At 43.0% G+C, this 19473-nt stretch overlaps 1 protein-coding gene across 1 annotated transcript in view; it reads right to left on the bottom strand.

The window, feature by feature from the left end:
• EBPL (EBP like) overlaps positions 1–13452 on the bottom strand; it is a 31432-nt gene extending 17980 nt beyond the window's left edge. The window contains exon 1 of the mRNA XM_057707131.1: positions 13218–13452. Within this exon, the coding sequence (XP_057563114.1) occupies positions 13218–13388 (171 nt within the window). The 5' untranslated portion in view covers positions 13389–13452. The remainder of the gene's footprint in view (positions 1–13217) is intronic.
• Between the last annotated feature and the right edge of the window lie 6021 nt (positions 13453–19473).

Genomic DNA, 19473 nt, shown 5'->3' on the forward strand with positions numbered 1-19473 from the left:
TGCAAAGAGCGGGCTTTTGCTCACCCTTATCAGGGCTCTTTTCCTGTCACAGTTCACTTGTCCTACCCAACATCAGTGCTGCCAACACCCAAGGTGTGCTGACTTCCCATCAGATTTTTCTTTACTCTCTGACATCCCTTCTGGTGGTGTACCTTTGCTATTTTCACTATTAAAAATTATTAGGAGGTTCCTTGGTGGCGCAATGGTTGAGAATATGCCTGCCAAGGCAGGGAACATGGGTTGGAGCCCTGATTCGGGAAGATCCCACATGCCTTGGAGCAACTAAGCCTGTGAGTGACAACTATCGAGCTTGTGCTCTAGAGCCTGAGAGCCACGATGACTGAGCCTGCATGCTGCTACTACTGAAGCCCACGTGCCTAGAGCCCGTGCTCCACAACAAGAGAAGTCACGGCAATGAGGAGCCCACACACCACAACGAAGAGTAGCCCCGCTCGCCACAACTAGAGAAAGCCTGCGTGCAGCAACAAAGACCCAACACAGCAGATAATTAATTAACTAATTAATTGAAAATTATTAAAGGGATACATGTTGAAAGTTAAAAAAATTTTACCAAAAGCTACAAAGTGAAAGATAAAAGTTTCTTTCTCTCCTGAATCCCAGTCTCACCTCCCTGAGATACCACTATTGAGTTCCATAGTAGCCTTCAAGAAATTTTGAATGTATATGTTATTATGTAGCTATAAACATTTAAAATACCGTCTCCCTGCCATTAGTTTTTCTACTATTAACCTAGAGAGTGACGAGAGAAATTCCACAAGGTTCATTGACTTAAAAATTTTTTAAGTTCCGTGTATCATAAATTTTGGTTTAAAAAACATAGGAAAGTTCTTATTAGATGCTCTAAAATGTGACTGAACTACACCTAACTGAGTCACTAACAAAATCAGCTTAAGAGCTAAAATGGATCATAGCAAATAAATTAAGTAACAAAGCCCAGTCTCATTTTTCACTTAAGGTATTCTAGATATGTAATTCTAACAAAGGATTTTATAGACTTTAAGACAGCTACAAGTCAAAGCTCAGATTTTAAAAAAAATGCTTGAGCTGGGCAAGTTTCTGCTATCTATAACTCAATGACCATCTTGTAGAGAATACTCAATTTACTCATTTCACCTTTAGAGAAAAATTTAGGAGCAAAACATCTTTATAGAAATAAAAGAGAACACACGTTTTCGTTTTTGCAATTTGTGTTTGTACTTGTAAAGGCTGAATTTATACTCAATATATTTGCAAATTTTTTTGTTTTTTTTTTTAAAGTGTGTTTGGATGAAGAACTAGAAAAACAGTGCAACATGCGTTAAGAGTGGGAGTATAAACTGGAGTAAGGATAGAATCAGTACATAAATCCTGTCAAAATTTATTAGCATTTTCTGATCTGACTCACAAAATCTCAGCCTAATAGGACTTGATATTTCCGTGTCATCGCAACAGCATACATTGTTTCTGGAAGGATCAGCTGCTTCAGCCTCCTACAGCACCTCAGTGACAAGGCTTTAGTGACTTCATAAATATATGCTGCTCAGCTGTCGGCCACCTAATGAGGAGACGACTTCCATTTGATGGAACCTGTCCTAGCAGACAGGCTGTCACCTGATATTAACAACGGACCACGCTGGCCCTTCCAGAACTTCAGGGATCATACAGCCACACAAGTTCTACTGTTCCTACAACACAGCAGTTCAGTATTTGATTTAAGACTTAAAAAATATTTCTCCCCTTTTAAGAATATACCCTTCTCTAGAGAAATGTAAATCCAAACTACAATGAGGTATCACCTCACACTGGTTAGAATGGACATCATCAGAAAATCTACAAACAGTAAATGCTGGAGAGGGTGTGAAGAAAAGGGAACGCTCTTGCACTGTTGGTGGGAATGTAAGTTGATGCAGCCACTATGGAGAACAGTATGGAGCTTCCTTGCAAAACTGAAAACAGAGTTACCATATGACCCAGCAATCCCACTCCTGGGCATATACCCAGAGAACACCATCATTCAAAAAGACACATGCACTCCAGTGTTCATTGCCTCACTATTTACAATAGCCAGGACATGGAAGCAACCTAAATGTCCATCAACAGATGAATGGATAAAGAGGATGTGGTACATATATACAATGGAATATTAGCTGTAAAAAGGAACAAAATTGGGACATCTGTAGAGACATGGATGGACCTAGAGACTGTCATACAGAGTGAAGTAAGCCAGAAAGAGAAAAACAAATATCGTATATTAACACACATATGCGGAATATAGAAAAATGATACAAATCAACTGGTTTGCAAGGCAGAAACAGGGACACAGATGTAGAGAACAAACATAGAGAGAACAAACACTAAGTGGGGAAACCGGGGTGGGTGGGGTAGGGTGGGGATGAATTGGGAGATTGGGATTGCCATATATACATCACTAATAAGAAAAAAACATTAAATCATACACTTTAAATATATGCAGTTTATTGTATGTCAATTGTATCTCAATAAAAGTTCTTAAAGAAAAAAAAAGAATATACCCTTCTCTCCTGAGGCAGTTGTTACTTCTTAGAGATTTAAAACCTTCCAAGGCTCATCTTAATTGGACATGTGTATTATCACATTATTACATAGGGGTGGGATGAAAATTAAAAGTTAATCCAAGTAAGGGGTACAGTGAGGAGGGGTCACAAAAGGGACAGAGGAAGAATGAACATTTACTGAACTCTGCTAAATGCCAGGCACCATGCCCAGTGTCCTACATCCATGCTAAACAAGTGTGGTCCACAAACCACAGCATGGGCACCACCTGGGAGCTTGTGGCAAATGCAGAGTCCCAGACCCTACTGCAGACGTATGGCGTCAGAGTCTACATTACAAAAAAATCCCCAGGTGACTTCTACATACAGTCAAGTTTGAGAAACACGGCCCTAAATTACAAAGCTTTATTTAATCCTCTAACAACCATCTGAAGAAAATATTATTTCCATACTTTACACACATGGCCCCCAAATTCATGTTGAAATCCTACCCCTGAAAGATAACGGTACTGGAGGTGCTTAAGTCTTGAGGGTGGAGCCTCATGAATGGGATCAGTGTCTTTATATAAAAGAGGCTCCTTCCAAAATACATAAACAGTTCATGCAGCTCAATATCAAAAAAACAAACAACCCAATCAAAAAATGCGCACAAGACCTAAACAGGCATTTCTCTAAAGAAGACACACAGATGGCCAACAAACACATGAAAAGATGCTCAACATCACTAATTACTAGAGAAATGCAAATCAAAACGACAATGAGGTATCACCTCACATTGGTCAGAATGGGCATCATCAGAAAATCTACAAACAATAAATGCTGAAGAAGCTGTGGAGGAAAGAGAACCCTCTTACACTGTTGGTAGGAATGTAAATTGATACAGCCACTACGGAGAACAGTATGGAGCTTCCTTAAAAAACTAAAAATAGAATTACCATATGACCCAACAATCCCACTACTGGGCATACACCCAGAGAAAACTATAATTCAAAAAGACACATGTACCCCAATGTTCACTGCAGCACTATTTACAACAGCCAGGTCATGGAAGCAACCTAAATGTCCATCAACAGATGAATGGATGAAGAAGATGTGGTACATATATACAATGGAATATTACTCAGCCATAAAAAAAGGAATGAAATTGGGTCATCTATAGAGGTGTGGCTGGACCTAGAGGCTGTCATACAGAGTGAAGTAAGCCAGAAACAGAAAAACAAATATCATATATTAACACATATATGAGGAATCTAGAAAAATGGGACAAATCAACTGGCTTGCAAGGCAGAAACAGAGACACAGATGTAGAGAACAAACATATGGACAACCAGGCAGGAAGTGGGGGTGGGGGGTGTTTGGGGTGGGATGAATTGGGAGATTGGGATTGCCATATACACATTAATATGTATAAAATAGATGATTCATACAAAGAAAAGGTACATTGGATCTCTCTGTATTATTTGTTCCAACTGCATGTGACTCTCCAATTATTTCAAAACAGAAGTTTTTTTGTTTTGTTTTGTTTTATTTAAAGAAAACATTTTTAAAAACAGATCATTTTTGTCCAGGATTTCTCCACCTTGGTACTGCTGACATTTTGGTGCAACTAATTCTTCATTGTAGGGGGCTGTCCTGGGCATTGTAAGGTGTTTAACAACATCCCTGGCCTCTGCCTACTAAACACCAGTAGCATGCCCCAGCTGAGATAGCGCCAAACACTGCCAAATGTTCCCCAGTGGGCAAACTGTCCCATTTGAGAACCAGTGCTCTAGTCACAAAAGCAAAGAACTGTGGAAATATTCTCAACTGAAGGAAAATAAAGAGACCTGACAACTAAATGCAATACCTGGTTCTGGGCTGGATCCTATACTAGAGAGGAAAGAACGCTATAAAAAAAACATTACTGGGTCAATTAACAAAAGTAGAATACCAATGGTAGATTAAATAAAAGTACTGTATCATATTAAAAGTAAGTTGATTACTGTAATGTAGTTATGTAAAGAATATCCCTATGCTTAGGAAATATACAATGAAGTACTTAGGGGTAAAGAACCATGATATATTCAATGCACCCCAAAATGATTCAGTAAGAATACTGATATATAAAAAAAATAAAATAAAATAAAATAGGCTCCTGAGAGACCCCTAGTCTAGTCCACCCAGGTGCCACCTATGAACCAGGACGCTGGTTCTCACCTGACCATGCTGGCATCCTGATTTCAGACTTCCAGCTTCGAGAACTGTGAGAAATAAATTTCTGTGTTTTATAAGCCACCCAGTCTGTGGTATTTTGTTATAGCAGGATGAACACAATAAGGAAAGCAAGACAGGAAAATGTTTCCTTTCTTCCTTTTTTTTTTTAAACATACATTTTACTTTTTATTTCTCTTTGCTGCCAAAAGGGTCTAATGCAAAATACAAGTCTTAGCAAACATCAGCAAACAAGGAAATAAACAGTTGTAGATTTTTACTACGCAATAAAAGGGGAAACCACTGTAGTGAGAATTGACTTTTCTGTACATGCTCTGCAAAGAGTCCTCAGCCTGTATTTCTCACACACATTTAATGCACATATACTCCATAACGCCCATATATTCCTTCCATCCCCTCCACATTACAGAAAGGATTTTAATCAGCAGAGAAAGGGGTGCTGCCCAAGGTTTCACAGGTGGGAAATGGCTGGGCCAGCTGCACTAGCACATCGTTGGACCCCAAAGCCCATACTCCTCACCTGCCCACTCTGCCCCAGGCTTCTTGAATAACAGTCAGACCTCCTCTGTAACAGCACCGAGTAACCAGCACTGCCCTTGAAAGGCAGCCTGTGGCGTGCGTGAGGATGAGTGACAGGACAGAAAAGTGCCAGGAAACCACACCATGAGAAATGATGGAGCTGTTGTGTGGATATGGGATTCAAATTCCCTTTGGGTTACACGTGAGGGCACAAGTAGGACCCTAGAAGTAGAAGTCATAAGTAGGCTAATTTTAGCTCAACATAAGGAAACATTTTCTTGTAACTAGAGCTGTTCTATTTTGGAAAGATGGCACCGACTGAAAGTTTTCAAGCAAAGGGTGGATGGACTTACTAACAGTCCATCTGTCGGACTATTAGGAAAATTCCTATCTCAAGGAGGAGACTGGGCTACTTGGCTCCTAAAGGCCCTTCCTAGACTATGGTGGCTTTCTCACTTTCCACACACAGTACTGGGCCTTCCTTTATTTATTTATTTTTTAATTTTTAAAAAATCTTTTTGGCTGCGCAGCATGTGGGATCTTAGTTCCTTGATTAGGGATCAAACAGCCCCCCGCCCCCCATTACCAGCGTGGACTCTTACCCACTGGACCACCAGGGAAGTCCCTGTAAGACAATTCTTAAGAATACTAACAATAATTATCTCTAGATAATTTTATCTTTTTCTTCCTTTTACATATATAAATGTTATGTTTTGCAACAATTGTAGGAATATAGAATTTAAACAAATTTTGTTTTAAAAGACTGCCTGACAGAGAAAAAGAACGGCCATTTTAGCTATCAGAATAAATTGAGCCTTACTTAAAATGTAAATGACTGATACTGCTATAAATTAAAAGGATAGAATCATTCTTCCATGCATTCAATATTAACAAATATTCCAGAATAGCTCCTACAACCCAGGTAACATGCCAGGTAGTAGAGACAGAGGAAGACAAAACAGTTACAAATTGTGCTTCGTGTTATAAAGGAAAAAGATATTTCCCTAGAATATCTTTTCCATTTCAAAGGAAATAAATTTTAGTTGCATTAAAATTTTTTGAAGTATTTACATACTTCCTCCCTATACAAAAGATTTTAGGTCAATTACAACAAAAACATTCATTAAACGGTGAAATATACATAAGAATTTGGATCAAGACGTCAATAAGAACGTCTATATGCAGACCATCTTTTGTTGTTATTATAGACCTTAATGTGATTCTGAGCTTCCAAGCAGCCAAAGTGAAAAGGAGAAACATTTATATTGTTCTTCTTGTCAGAGAGAAACAGACCAATTTTTTTTAGGAGAAATTAAGCTTCTCTCAGTACTTATCTGTGAAAGAAATTTCTCATATGGGTTTCACATGGCATAGTAACTATTATTCTCCATATCAAACAATAAGAGAAAAACTCTGCTCTTCCATGAGTTCTGCGAGGACAAGGGCCATCCATTTTGCTTGCGTCTAGCACAGCAAGACACGAGCAGCCCAAAAGGCACTCAAATTTTGTGGAAATGGGGAACAATAGAAAAATATGTCATTCTGAGAAGTGGTTACAAAGACAGCCATCCCTATTGCTAAGGAAGATTCTTCTTCATGATGTTAGAAAACAGACTGAAATTTGGTGTGCAGAAGTACAAGGGCTGTCTACCCACACACTAAGTAATGGACAGTGGGTCACTATGGGTACTACTCCTTAGGCTTCTAACTTGGCACCATTTCTAAGTTTGTACCAAGGTTCTCCCGAGAAACAGAACCACTGGGAGATTATATTTATATCTAAATCTATGTGTATATATACATCTATCTATCTATCTAGACCTATGTATCTATCTGTCTATCTAAAAAGATTTATCATAGGGACTGGCTTATGCAATTATGAAGGCCGATAAGTCTCACCATCTGCAGGATGAGTCAGCAAGCTAGAGACCTAAGAAAGCTAAGGTAGTTCTAATCCAAGTCTGAAGGCCTGAGAACAGGGAGAACCAATGGTGGAGATCTAGTCTGAAGGCCAGCAGGCTTGAGGCCCAGGAAAAGCCATTGTTTCAGCTCAAGTCTGAAGGCAGTAAAAAGCCAATGTACCAGTAGGAAGGCAGTCAGGCAGAAGGATTTCTCGCCGACTTGAGGGAAGGCCAGTCTTTCTGCTCTAGTCAGGCCTTCAACTGATGGAATGAGGCCCACCCATGTTAGGAAGGGCACCCTGCTTTACTCTACCAGTTTAAACACCAACTGCATCCAAAACAGCCTCACAGAAACACCCAGAATAACGTTTGTCAAAATACCTGGGTTCCCTATGGTCAGGTCGAGCTGACACATAAAATTAGCCATCATAAACCTTGACCATTGGGGCTTCCCTGGTGGCGCAGTGGTTGGAAGTCCACCTGCCAATGCAGGGGACGCGGGTTCGAGCCCTGGTCCGGGAAGATCCCACACACTGTGGAGCAACTGATCCTGCGCACCACAACTTCTGAGCCTGCACTCTAGAGCCCACGAGCCACAACTACTGAGACCTGCACGCCTGGAGCCTGTGCTCCGCAACAAGAGAAGCCACTGCACTGAGAAGCCCGCGCACGGCAATGAAGAGCAGCCCCTGCTCATCGCAACTAGAGAAAGCCCGGGCGCAGCAAGGAAAACCCAAAGCAGCCAAAAATAAATAAATAAATAAAATTAATTAATTAGTTAAAAGAGCACAAATTCCTCCCCGCCCCCAGCGGGGGAAAAAAATTCCGTTACCATTAATATACAGCTAAACCAAGTGTGATTCACCAGGCTTACCAAACAGCACAAGAACTATAAATTCATTTAACCAGAGAGCAAAACTGATGAAGGTGACGATACCAGAAAAGGAAAGGAAAACAGGCGAGAGTAACAGACGGTGAATTAAAAGGCAACTTCAGACCTCATGATAAAGTAGGAGGAGGAAGACATTTTTAGAAAGTCCCAAGATCGGAGGCTGAAATTACTGTTGCGGAAGGCAAAGAACAGATGGTGACGTTAAACGGAAAAGGGTCATGTCCAAAATATGCAAATTAACAGGGACTTGAGCAGCCTCAGCATTTCTTGAAGAAAGACTACCCGGGGGTGTTAAGGCAGAATGAATGGAGAGACTACCCAGCCCAGATTTTCCGTGACAACGGCCCTGCACTCTGACAGATGCCGTGCGCCACAGCGATGAAAAGGTGGGAGTCACTAGTCAGGGGGTTTGAGCAGAGGACAAGCGGTAGATCCAGGCAGATTCAGCTCTGCGGCAGATCAGTGCACACGGCCGTGCAGACACCACGTGCTGCCCGCACACGGCGGCCCTTCACTCTCCCCTTGACCGGGCTCTTGTTCACAAACACACTCAGACCTTCCCATCGTAAACCCCAAGTCTCTCGCCTGCCCCCTGCCGTGTAAACAAAGAAGAAAAAAGGGTGTTGTTCCGCTCCCAGCTCTACAAGAATTAAGTCAATAGCCACTGCAGGTGGTGATGGACAGCACACCAAGAGGCACTTGGGATGAAAGACAGGATGACACACTCCGTGCCTCAGAAGAGCAGGCCCCCTAAATAGTTAGATGCATATCTCAGGAAGAATTTTTATTAGCCCAGATGCTTGCATCTTCCCATACGTGGAAAAGCCCTGATATCGTTAACTTGAGATATCTGTTCTTTGTGACCAGCAGCGATCTTTTACTGAAATGTATGCTGACTGCACGTATTCCAGAGCCAAAAACCATATATAAGCTGGTTTCTCCCCTATCTTTCGGGAGTAGTTTCCTCAGAGCTCCTGAGAGGTTATCTCCAGGGCCACAGTCTTCAGTAAGGTCTCTGAATAAAACTTAAACTCAAAACCCTTAGGTTGTCCATTTTTCTTTGGGCGGGCACCTTCCTCCACTGTCTTTCCTCCCACCATCAAATCTCCTGAAGGTCTTGCATATGTTGCCTCCATTTCTTCTCTATCCCACCTGCTAAGCCCCTGCCTTTGGCTCCTGGTGCCTCCATTCAAACAATACCACTCTACCATCAACTTCCTGATGGGTGGTCCCAGAGGCCCTGGCTCAGCCTTCACCTTTTCTTAAATTTTAAATTTTAATTCTTTTAATGGTGCTGAGCATTTAACGGTGACCTTGAAATTCCCTTCCTTGGGTCCCGGGACCCAGCACTATCCGGTGCTTGGTCTTACCCACTTTCTCCCCTTCCTGATCTTCCTCTTCCTGACTGTTCAGTGCAGACATTTTAAAGGACTCTGTTGTCATCCCTCAGCCTTTTCACTTTTCTGTTTTCTCTTACTCAGAGTCACTCATCCCCAGGGCTTCCTGCTATCTCCTCCAATGCAGTGAAGAACTTCCAACTCTCTATTCTGCCCTGACTCGGTCTCTCCAACGTGTCTCACATTTCAGCGCCTTCTGGCCATTCCCCCTCAACCACAGCCGGGAGCCCCAGGCCCGTAGTTCTAAACTCTGACTTTCCTGTCTGCGCTAACATTATCAACACCATCCCGGTCAGCCAGATTCTAAACACCAAGATCGCCTCCTCCCCCCAGGGTAAAAGTGGTCCCTTTGACTTACAAAACTCTCCCCTGCAAAGTCTCTCCTTTTAAGCTTTCCTATCCACTTCCACCACCACCTTAGCTCAGCTCTTTCCCTTACTCCTAAAATACTCAATTGCTTTTAGCCCCTGAGCTGTCCTTTCCAATCTACCCTGCACCTGCTGGGAGACAATTCTTGAACATCTCCTAGTCCTGCACTGTCTGGGGTGTCTGAGCACAGGCATTTACAGATAACTTAAGAATATTTATATAAGCAGACATTCCAGGGTAGTAGAGCTTAAAGACATCTCCCTCCTAAGATAAAGACCTTGCCTCCTCTTCCCCAGAAAAGATTTGTTTTCATGCCTGAGTAAAGATATGGTCTCTCTCCAGAGAGAAGTAAGAGCAGGTCACCAGCAGCTCCATACAATATGGGAGCCTAATTTGGGGGTTCTCTCCTGGAATGCACCCCCAGCATGTGCAGTTACTATCTGGCCCTCACTGCATTGCCTTATGGAGCTTGGGGAATCAACGAGGCTAACTTGTTTAACTTGTAAGAAGGGTAAAATCTCTCAGACCCCTTACAGTTTGACTTCACACACCACCACCAAACTATCCTTTGAAAGATCTGCTTTGGCCATGCTACTTCCTTGCTTGAAACTCTTCAATGGCCTCCTACCACAGAATAAAACTCAAAGTCTTACCTGTCATTCGAGCTCCCTTTCCTGCCTGTCCCCCCACTTTATATAAGGGACTTGAGATTTTGCAGATTTTGCAGATGGCAGATTTCCATCCCCAGGGGTCATGGAAGCAACCCACCACGGATACCAAAGAAAGACTATAGTATTGAGAAACTAAGAGAAAGCAAAGTTTTCGATAATCATCTAGGTCTGTAGATGTTTAACAGTTGGACGGACGTTGCTGGATTCTTACCCTATGTAAATCTTGTACTCTAGTCAGTCTGGATTTCCAGATGTTTCCTAAACATGAAGCACCAGGGCAAGAAACACCCATTGCAATTTCTGAGGAATGGTGAGTCAAGCCACTGATTTCCTCATGTATGACACCCTGGCTCCCACCAGACAGGAAACCAACCAGCCCTTCATCTTGGCCATAATCGACTGAACTGAAGGTCAGTGCTGCAGGCCCAGGTAATGACAGTCTAGTTGGACATCAGGGAGATGAACTACCTCTGGGGATGCTTGGCTTGAAACTCTGTCCGATAGGGGAGCTCTGCTTTGATGGCAGTCAACAGACCCAAACATCTCCTCTATTTGAGAAGTCAAAAGGGATGAAGAGAGGCAGCTCAGATTCTAGTGGGAACAAGTGAGTTGTGGTTTTAGATCTCCTCCGGGCTCTATATTCCAGTCTTAGCTTGTGCCACATTTCTGGGTATTCTTGCAACTGAATTATCCCAAAGATAATATGAACATGCATTTGTCTTGCAGGCCTCAACCACTTAAATCAAGTGCCCTTCTCAGCAATCTCTAAGATATGTGTACCAAGATCCTGGTTGAAGCATTGTGTGTAAATAGCAAATTTAACCAGCCAATATTAATGGGCATGTTTTCTTCATCAATTTTAAGATATATTCCAATCTCAGAGACATAAAATATCAATAAAAAGACCCACAGTAACTATGTCATTGATTGTTGCAACATGCAAAAAAAATGTGCATTTTAGAATTCAAGAAACAAGGAATGGTACATTCAAACTGTAGGATGTTTTGCACCTGGGAGAGGTAAATGGCACAAGATGGGGCCGTGGGGGGGGGGGGGGAGAGTGGAGCAATGATTCCACGCATGGGGCTATACCTCAAGGTGCCGCAAATGGAGATGTGCGTAGCATTACCTGTCACACTCTGTGCTTGAAAAGTGGAACTAATTTCAGACCAGGTGGTGGGCATATGTGTGTATGTTTTAGTGTTTTTATACCTTTTTTGTGTGTCTATAATATAATACACTTCTTTAAGTAGGCCTACCAAACTGTTTTACTGCCCCTGTTCTTTGGGACATTTTGTATTCGGTGACAGTTTAAAAATCAATGTTGTAAATAACAGAGTTAAGGGAAATATTTACTGTCTATTAATTCCACAAGTTGACTATTTGGAAAGAAGGAATTTCATCACTGTAGCAACATCTGGTATGTGCACATATCCAACTGAAAACATCTACAGCCCTAGGTGATTATCCAAAACTTTGCTTTCTCCTTCTTTCTCATAAGCGCAGTTCTCCCTCAGTGTCTTTGGTGGATGGCTTTCAGGACCCCTGGGGGTACCAAAATCCACAAATGCGCAAGTCCCTTATGTAGAAATGGTGTAGTATTTGTGTATAACCTGACATCCTCCCCTATATTTTAAATCACCTCTCGTTTACCTTTCATACAATGTAAATGCTATGTAAGTAGTTGTAAATACAATGTAAACGCTATGCAGATAGCTGAGGGGAGGCGGGTTGGGGCGGCTGGTGGCAAATTCAAGTGTTGCTTTTTGGAAATTTCTAGAATTTTTTTCCTAGTCTTTTCTATTCTCCGTTGGTTGAATCCGAGGATACCGAGGAGGATCTATTGTATAGACTCTGGCTTCACATTAGCTATAAGTTTGCCTAGATTTAAGCAAGGCCAAATTTGCAAAAAAGATATTGTGGCATAGTCTTCAAAAAAAAACCAGTGTGTGCACCGGGAGTGGGGCATTTTCAATAGAATCCCTTAAATACAACCGCCTTGGCCATTTATAAAGTGAGCTGAACTTTTAAGGAAACGTTTCCTAAAGCCTGGCGTGAAATAAAGTGCAAGCTTTGGAGCCAGACTAAAACTGACTGAATCACGCCAGCTGTGTGGCATTATAAAGTCACCTAACTTTGGAGGGCCTGTTTTCTCCTCTGGAAAATGGGGACAATAATAAGTGGCTTATGGGGTGTTCACAGGTCAGAAATTTTAAACGGTACTGTGCCTGCGTACAATCTTCACTCAATAAATGGTGATTACTATGGGGGGACGTGGTTTTGGTCCAGGCCCCAGCACGCCTCATCACCTCTCTCTGCGCCCTCCGGGGTATTCAAAAACTCTCAACTATGTTCAACATTTACGTGCAGGATACGAAGTTAAGTAAGCCAAGGCCTTTCGGTAGCTTACAATCCGACTTAACAGCACCGTACAGGAATAACAATTTTCAGGGTTTTCTGGTTTTTCTTGTTGGTGGTGCTGGGTTTTTTTGTTTTGTTTTGTTTTTTTATAGAGGAATTGGCACCACTAGAGAGGCTGCGCTCTCTTTTTACCCCGAAGAGGTGCAGCACCGCGGCCTCCAGGTGCTTCCCGGGTCTCCCGCCCCAGGGGACGCGTCGGCCGAGCCGTGCCGGTCCCTTCTAGAAACTCCCGGGACGAGGGAGGGAAGGGTCCCAAGGGAGGCGGCGTCCGCCAGCGTTTTCGGGGCCGAGGCGACGACACTTACCAGCGCGCAGTGCACCAGGGCGTCGAAGCAGAGCCAGGCAAGCGCCCCACGGTCCGCCGCCCCCCGCCCGCGGCCCAGGCGCAGGCCCAGCGCGCAGCCCACGGCCAGCAGCGCGGCGCACATCAGCAGCGAGCCGCCCGCCGCGGGGCCCACCTCCCAGCCGGCGCGCATGCTTCCCGCCTCCGGCTCCCGACGCCGACAGCGGGCACAGAGAGCGCGGATCGCTCGGCACGCAGTAGAGAGTGGGCGGGGAGGGGCGGGGCTACTCTGCCGGGGCGGGGCGGGGCTACTCTGCCGGGGCGGGGCGAGCGGAGGGAGCCCAGTTGCCAGCCCAGCAGAGCGCTGAGGTTTTCTCAACCCAGGGACGTGCTCACCTACTCGCTTTACTGCCGGAACAGAACCTATTCCCAGATCACGCCCAAAAGACTGGTAATAGAGCCACACCTTTTGACGCAGTGTGACTTTTAACAAGGTTCAAAGCCTTAAGCCACAGATGTGAAGTCCAGATGGCGGAAATTTTGCCAGGAGAGAAGGGAGAATTTTAGGGGCAAAAGGTTCTAATTAGGCTCGTACAAGCAACCACCACTAGGCATTTTAAAGCCCTTGTGTGTTACTCTGACCCTATATCTTAAAAATCCGAAAAGCAGCAAAAGTATGGGGGGTGAGGAGCAATAGGCAGCTTTTACCTGCGGTACCTTAACTTTCACAACAATCCTGGGAGTTCAGTGTTTTCTTATTTTACAAATGGGAAAACAGGCTCAGACATTAAATAATTTGTCTAAGGACTCTCAGTGACTGGGTGTCCCCAAGGCCTTTGTTTATTGACCCTGCAGTCTGAGCAGATATTTAATAGACAAATAGTCAGCCCTCCATATTCACGGGATTCGCATCCACTGATAGGAAGGGCCAACTAATGGGACTTGAACGTGCACGGATTTGGGTACACATTGGGGCTTCTGGAAACAATGGATACCGAGGGACGACTGTATAGCTCTCCTCGAGTGCCGTCCCCCTTTGTCCTGATCACCATGTTAACCTTTTCTCCCCTTTTTCCTCATCTTTTTGTTTGCTTTTAACCTTTTCCCTCTACCTTCCATAGGCCTCTGTTACATAGAGACTTGGCAGTGGAGAAAGAAGTCAGAGTTAAAAAAGACTATAACCCTTACTGATCAAGCCTGTGTTTTCAATTTGGGGTAGCCAGGTAAAATACAGAATGCCCAGATAAATTTGAATTTCAGATTTAAAAAACCGAATTTTAAAATATATATTTATATTAGCATATCACTAGGGTACTTATGCTAAAAAATCATTTGTTGTTTTAAAATGTGGTTGGTACATATAACAGATTATTCAGCCATAAAAAGGGAATCCTGATATGCTACAGCATGGATGAAACTTTAGGACATTAATGCTATGTGAAATAAGCCAGTCACAAAAAGACATATACTACATGATTCCCCTTAAATGAAAGTACCTGAAGTAGGCATATTCCTAGAGACAGAAAACAAAATGGTATTTGCCAGGGGCTGGGGGCAGGGAGAAAAGGCGAGTTGTTTCATGGCTACAGAGTTTCAATTTTGCAAGATGAAAAAGGTCTGGAGTGTGGTTGCACAACAGTATAAATACACTTAACACTACTGAACTGTACACTTACAAATGTTTAAGATGGTAAATTTTCTGTGTATTTCACACAGTTAAAAAATGATTTCTGGCACTGAACACAAGTTCGAAAACTTTCTCCCCTAGTCACTCCCTATATCCTTTTTTGCATAGCAGTTAACACCAGATGAAGTTATTTATTTATACATGTATTGTTAGTCTGTTGCCACTAGAGTATAAGCTCCACAAGGCCAGGTGTCTGGCTTTGTTACTGCTGTATCTCTGGCACATATTACAGAGTTTGACATATATTAGTTGCTCAATTAAATAACTGCTGACTGAAGGAGTATGGCCAATCCTGCGACCTATGCCTTGGATTCTCTCCTGTAACTTGGAAAACTAATGATCCCTCTTCTCTTGTATGTTCAATGTCTTTCTCAACTGGATTTCCCCCATCAATTTTCCCACATCACTCTTTAGTGACTATCCTGCCCTGTTTCCCTTCTGAGCAAAAAAAAACCTAAAAAACTGATTAGATTCACTGTCTTCATATTCTGCCCATTCCTCAGTCCTTCCTACTCTAGTTTCCACCCTCATTACTGCAGTGATACAGCTCTCACTAAGGTGACCAGTGACCTCCACATTACTAACCAAAGGACATTTCCTGTCCTTACTTGACCTCTCAACAGCATCCTTGGGCACTGAAATCTCTTGTCCCTCAAGTTTTCTGGGAAAACACACAGGTTTTCTTCCCACCTCCCTAACCATAGCTTCCATTTCCTTTGCAAGCTCATCCTCCTCTACATGCCCATTGAATATTGGAACCTCACAACACTCAGTCTTAAGCCCGGTTCTCACTCACTGAACCCAGGCAGTCACCCTCACTTCCTGCTTTAATAATCACCCAAATAGAGGATTCAAATCTCTAGCCCGCCCTCTCCTCTGAGTCCCAGACCAGTATTTCCAGCTGCCCTACGTGACCATCATTCAGATGTCTGCCCTCAACATAACCCAAAATGGACTCAGCACTCTCTACTCCCTAAGTCTGAGTCTCCCTCAGTGTTGCTTATCTTTTTTCTTTTTCTTTTTTGGTTGCGCCTCAAGGCTTGTGGGATTTTAGTTCCCCAACCGGGTGTTGAACCTGGGCCATGGCAGTGAAAGCACTGAGTCCTAACCACTGGATCACCAGGGAACTCCCCCTCAGTGTTGCTTACCTTATACTACGTACATTTTCAGTCACAGCAATCCCAAAACACAGAAATAAATCATTCTTGATACTTTCCTCTTCCCAGACTCCAGATCTAAGCATCGCCTGCTCCTATCTGTTTTAGCTGCCGAGTATCTCTTTATCCCACCCACTTCATGGACCAAGCTGTTCAACATCTCTTATTTCAGGGCTTCACACTATTTCGACATCACTAAACTCAAAGTACATTTCCTGTCCTGACCTTACCAGCCAATGATTATTATTAAACACAATTCTATCATCACTCCTGCTTAATGATGATTTACCATTGCTCTTAGAATGCCAGATTTTCTTTATATGACTTGCATGGGGTCCAGCTCCTGACTGTCTTTTCAGCCCTTCCCCTGCCCCTGGTAATATTCTTCCTCACTATCATCTTGGCTCCAGCTGTACTTTCTTTCACTCCCTGGACTCCCATGCTGCTTCCTACTTTGTATGTACTGTTTCTTCTGCCAGAAAAGCTTTTCCATTTAATCTGCCCAATTAACTCCTGCCTTTCCTTCACCACTATCACCTGTGTAATTTTTGGAGCCCTTCCCTCTGCCTAATAATAGATCTTCATCACAGAGTTGCTGAGGGCTGAATTGGTACTTCTCAAGCGCTTGTGCCAGTGGCTGGCACTGAGAACTCACTGCCAGCCTGATTATCACCTTCCTAACGAGGCCAATTCCCTCTATTATGTATCATTGTACATCTCTTTTTTCTAACACTTGTCGTAACTTTTACTTTTATGCGTGTGTGTGGACCCTGCGCCTTAGCACAGTACCTGGCTGGGGATAGGATGCTCAAGAAGTATTTGAATGTTCCTAAGGGCTTAGTCAAAATTCTTACTTATAAAAGACTGAAAACACAGAAAGGATACACATAGATATGGAATCTTTCCTTATTATGAAGAAAACTGGGCTGAAATCAATAAAATGAAACATAAATTCTTCTCTTTAGGTTTGAAAAGTATAAATGCCTAACTACTGGGTCGAAGAGAGCTGAAGACAAAGGGAACGGAGGCTGTTACTTGATCACAAATCTAATTATGATGAAGCTGGTAAAATAATTGAAACAATCTCCTTCACATTAACAGAATTGAATGGCCAGATAATGGAATGTTCCTGTTTCAGTGTACCCAGAAACTAGCCACACCACTCTATTTGTGGGGGTCCTTGGAATGCACGAAGCCAACAGGAACCAGGTCCAGGAAGGACTTTATAAGCAGGATGGCTAAAACGCATGGAGTGTTCAGGTTGAGGAAGGAAGCTTATAAAAACAGACCTGTCTCTTCTGCTATCTGGAAACAACTAAAAGTCTACTTGGAATTGAGAACAGTCAACTTATAAGGATGGTCATTTAAGAGTGGTGACTTCTATTCAATATTAAGAAAAGACTCGGTCACAACTGAAGCTACTCCACAAGTACAGCAGGCCCACCTGGAGTGAGTGCCTCACCATTTGCTTCTCAAACTCTTCTGAGTCCTCGTCCTGCAGGAATGTGTCCATAAAATAGCCTGCCTCAAGAATTTTTGATTTTATCTTTAAAACATTACACAAAATGTGTCCTTTACTCTCTAACACTTAGGCTTGTGGTAGAACAAAACTGTCTTACTATCAAGTAAAACGGCTGTCCTGTGAAGATGGCCGGTTTCTCTTGCAGCTTTACACAATACTTGGCACAAGGCCCCAGTTTTCTTTGAGGACCACAGTTTTAAAAAAGAGAATTACTCAAGAAAGTGGGTGGCAGGCAGTTCTTCAGAGTTGGGAAGAGGGATGTTGTAGAAGAAATTCCCTGCAGGGAACACATCCTCTATAGCTCTGCTGAGCCATAGGTCCTCTGCTTTTAATCATTTTTAATAAACTTGTAAGTTTCCTGATGAGGCCAATCTCTCATAATGCTTCAAAGAAGTGTTTTTCAAACTACGCTGTGATTTTTCTGCTCCAACCCCAGCTTTCCCAGAGAACTTCAAGATCTTCAACTAAAAATATTTGAAAGGGACTTCCCTGGTGGCTTGGTGGTTAAGAATCTGCCTGCCAATCCAGGGTGCACGGGTTTGATCCCTGGTCTGGGAAGATCCCACATGCCTCAGAGCAATTAAGCCCATGAGCCACAACTACTGAAACCCTCGGGCCTAGAGCCCGTGCGCTGCAACGAGAAGCCAACACAATGAAAAGCCCACGCACCCCATCGAAGAGTAGCCCCTGCTCGCTGCAATTAGAGAAAACCCGTGCGCAGCAATCAAGACCCAACACAGCCAAAAATAAAAATTAAAAAAAAAAAAAAATCACATAAAAATGTTTGAAAAACACTGCTATAGGGCAGTGCTGAGAAGGGCAATTAACACAGAAGTTCACACATCTTTTAGCCACAGGATACATTTACCAGGGTAACTAGTTACTCCACACTCCCATTTCTAACCTAAGTCCTTCGCAGTAGATCAGCTCAGTACCACCCATAGGGGATCTGGGAAATGTGGTTAGGTCTAGCTCTGATTTCTCCTAAAACTGAGAATGAAGACAAGACACATTTTTGTCTCCTTCAACATATGTATCTGAAAAAAAGCCTGGCACTGTTCATAGAACAAAAAGGCATGATTTAGGCTGTCTTGTCTGAGTGGAGAAGTTTTCTACCTGAATTGATTCAGGCCAACGGTTCACACCTTGGGGCAGTTCAGGCCCCCAGGAAATATCTGGCAGTATCTTGAGATACTTTTGGTTGTCCTGACTGGGGAGTGGAGAGGTGCGACCCACATGTAGTGGGCAGAGCCTGATGATGCAGCTGAACCCCCTACAATACACAGGACAGCCTTCTACAACACAGAATTATCCAGCCTAAAATGTCAATTTTTTTTTTTTTTTTTGCCACACAGTGCAGCTTGCAGTATCTTAGTTCGGCGACCAGGGATTGAACCCCGGGCCACAGCAGTGAAAGCAGAGTCCTGACCACTGGCCTGCCAGGGAATTCCCTAAAATGTCAACATCGAAGGGTCTGAGAAGCCCTGATTTATGTTAAATTTAGTTGAGGAATTTCATGGGCAAATAAAGAGGCTAAGGATGTGAATGGGCTGCATTCCCACATCCTTTTTCCTAAACACTTTCTCTTGATAAGAGTACTGAGCCCACCTATATACAGCTGACCCTTGAACAATGCAGGGGTTAGTGGCACTGATCCTCTACGTATTCGAAAATCCACCTATAATTTATCATCAGCCCTCCACGTACGCAGTTTCTCCACACAGCAGCTCCTTTGTGTAAGTGGTTCCACATCCAAGGATTCAACCAACTGCAGATCGTGAGTACTACAGTATTTACTATTGAAAAAAATCCACATATATGTGGACCCATGCAGCTCAGTTATTTAACAAAGTACAACATTTATATGAAGAGTTCCTCTTACTCTTTAGACAAGTGAGTGGTGGGTTAAAGA

This window comes from Hippopotamus amphibius, chromosome 14, assembly GCF_030028045.1.
Source record: "Hippopotamus amphibius kiboko isolate mHipAmp2 chromosome 14, mHipAmp2.hap2, whole genome shotgun sequence".
NCBI lineage: Eukaryota > Metazoa > Chordata > Mammalia > Artiodactyla > Hippopotamidae > Hippopotamus > Hippopotamus amphibius.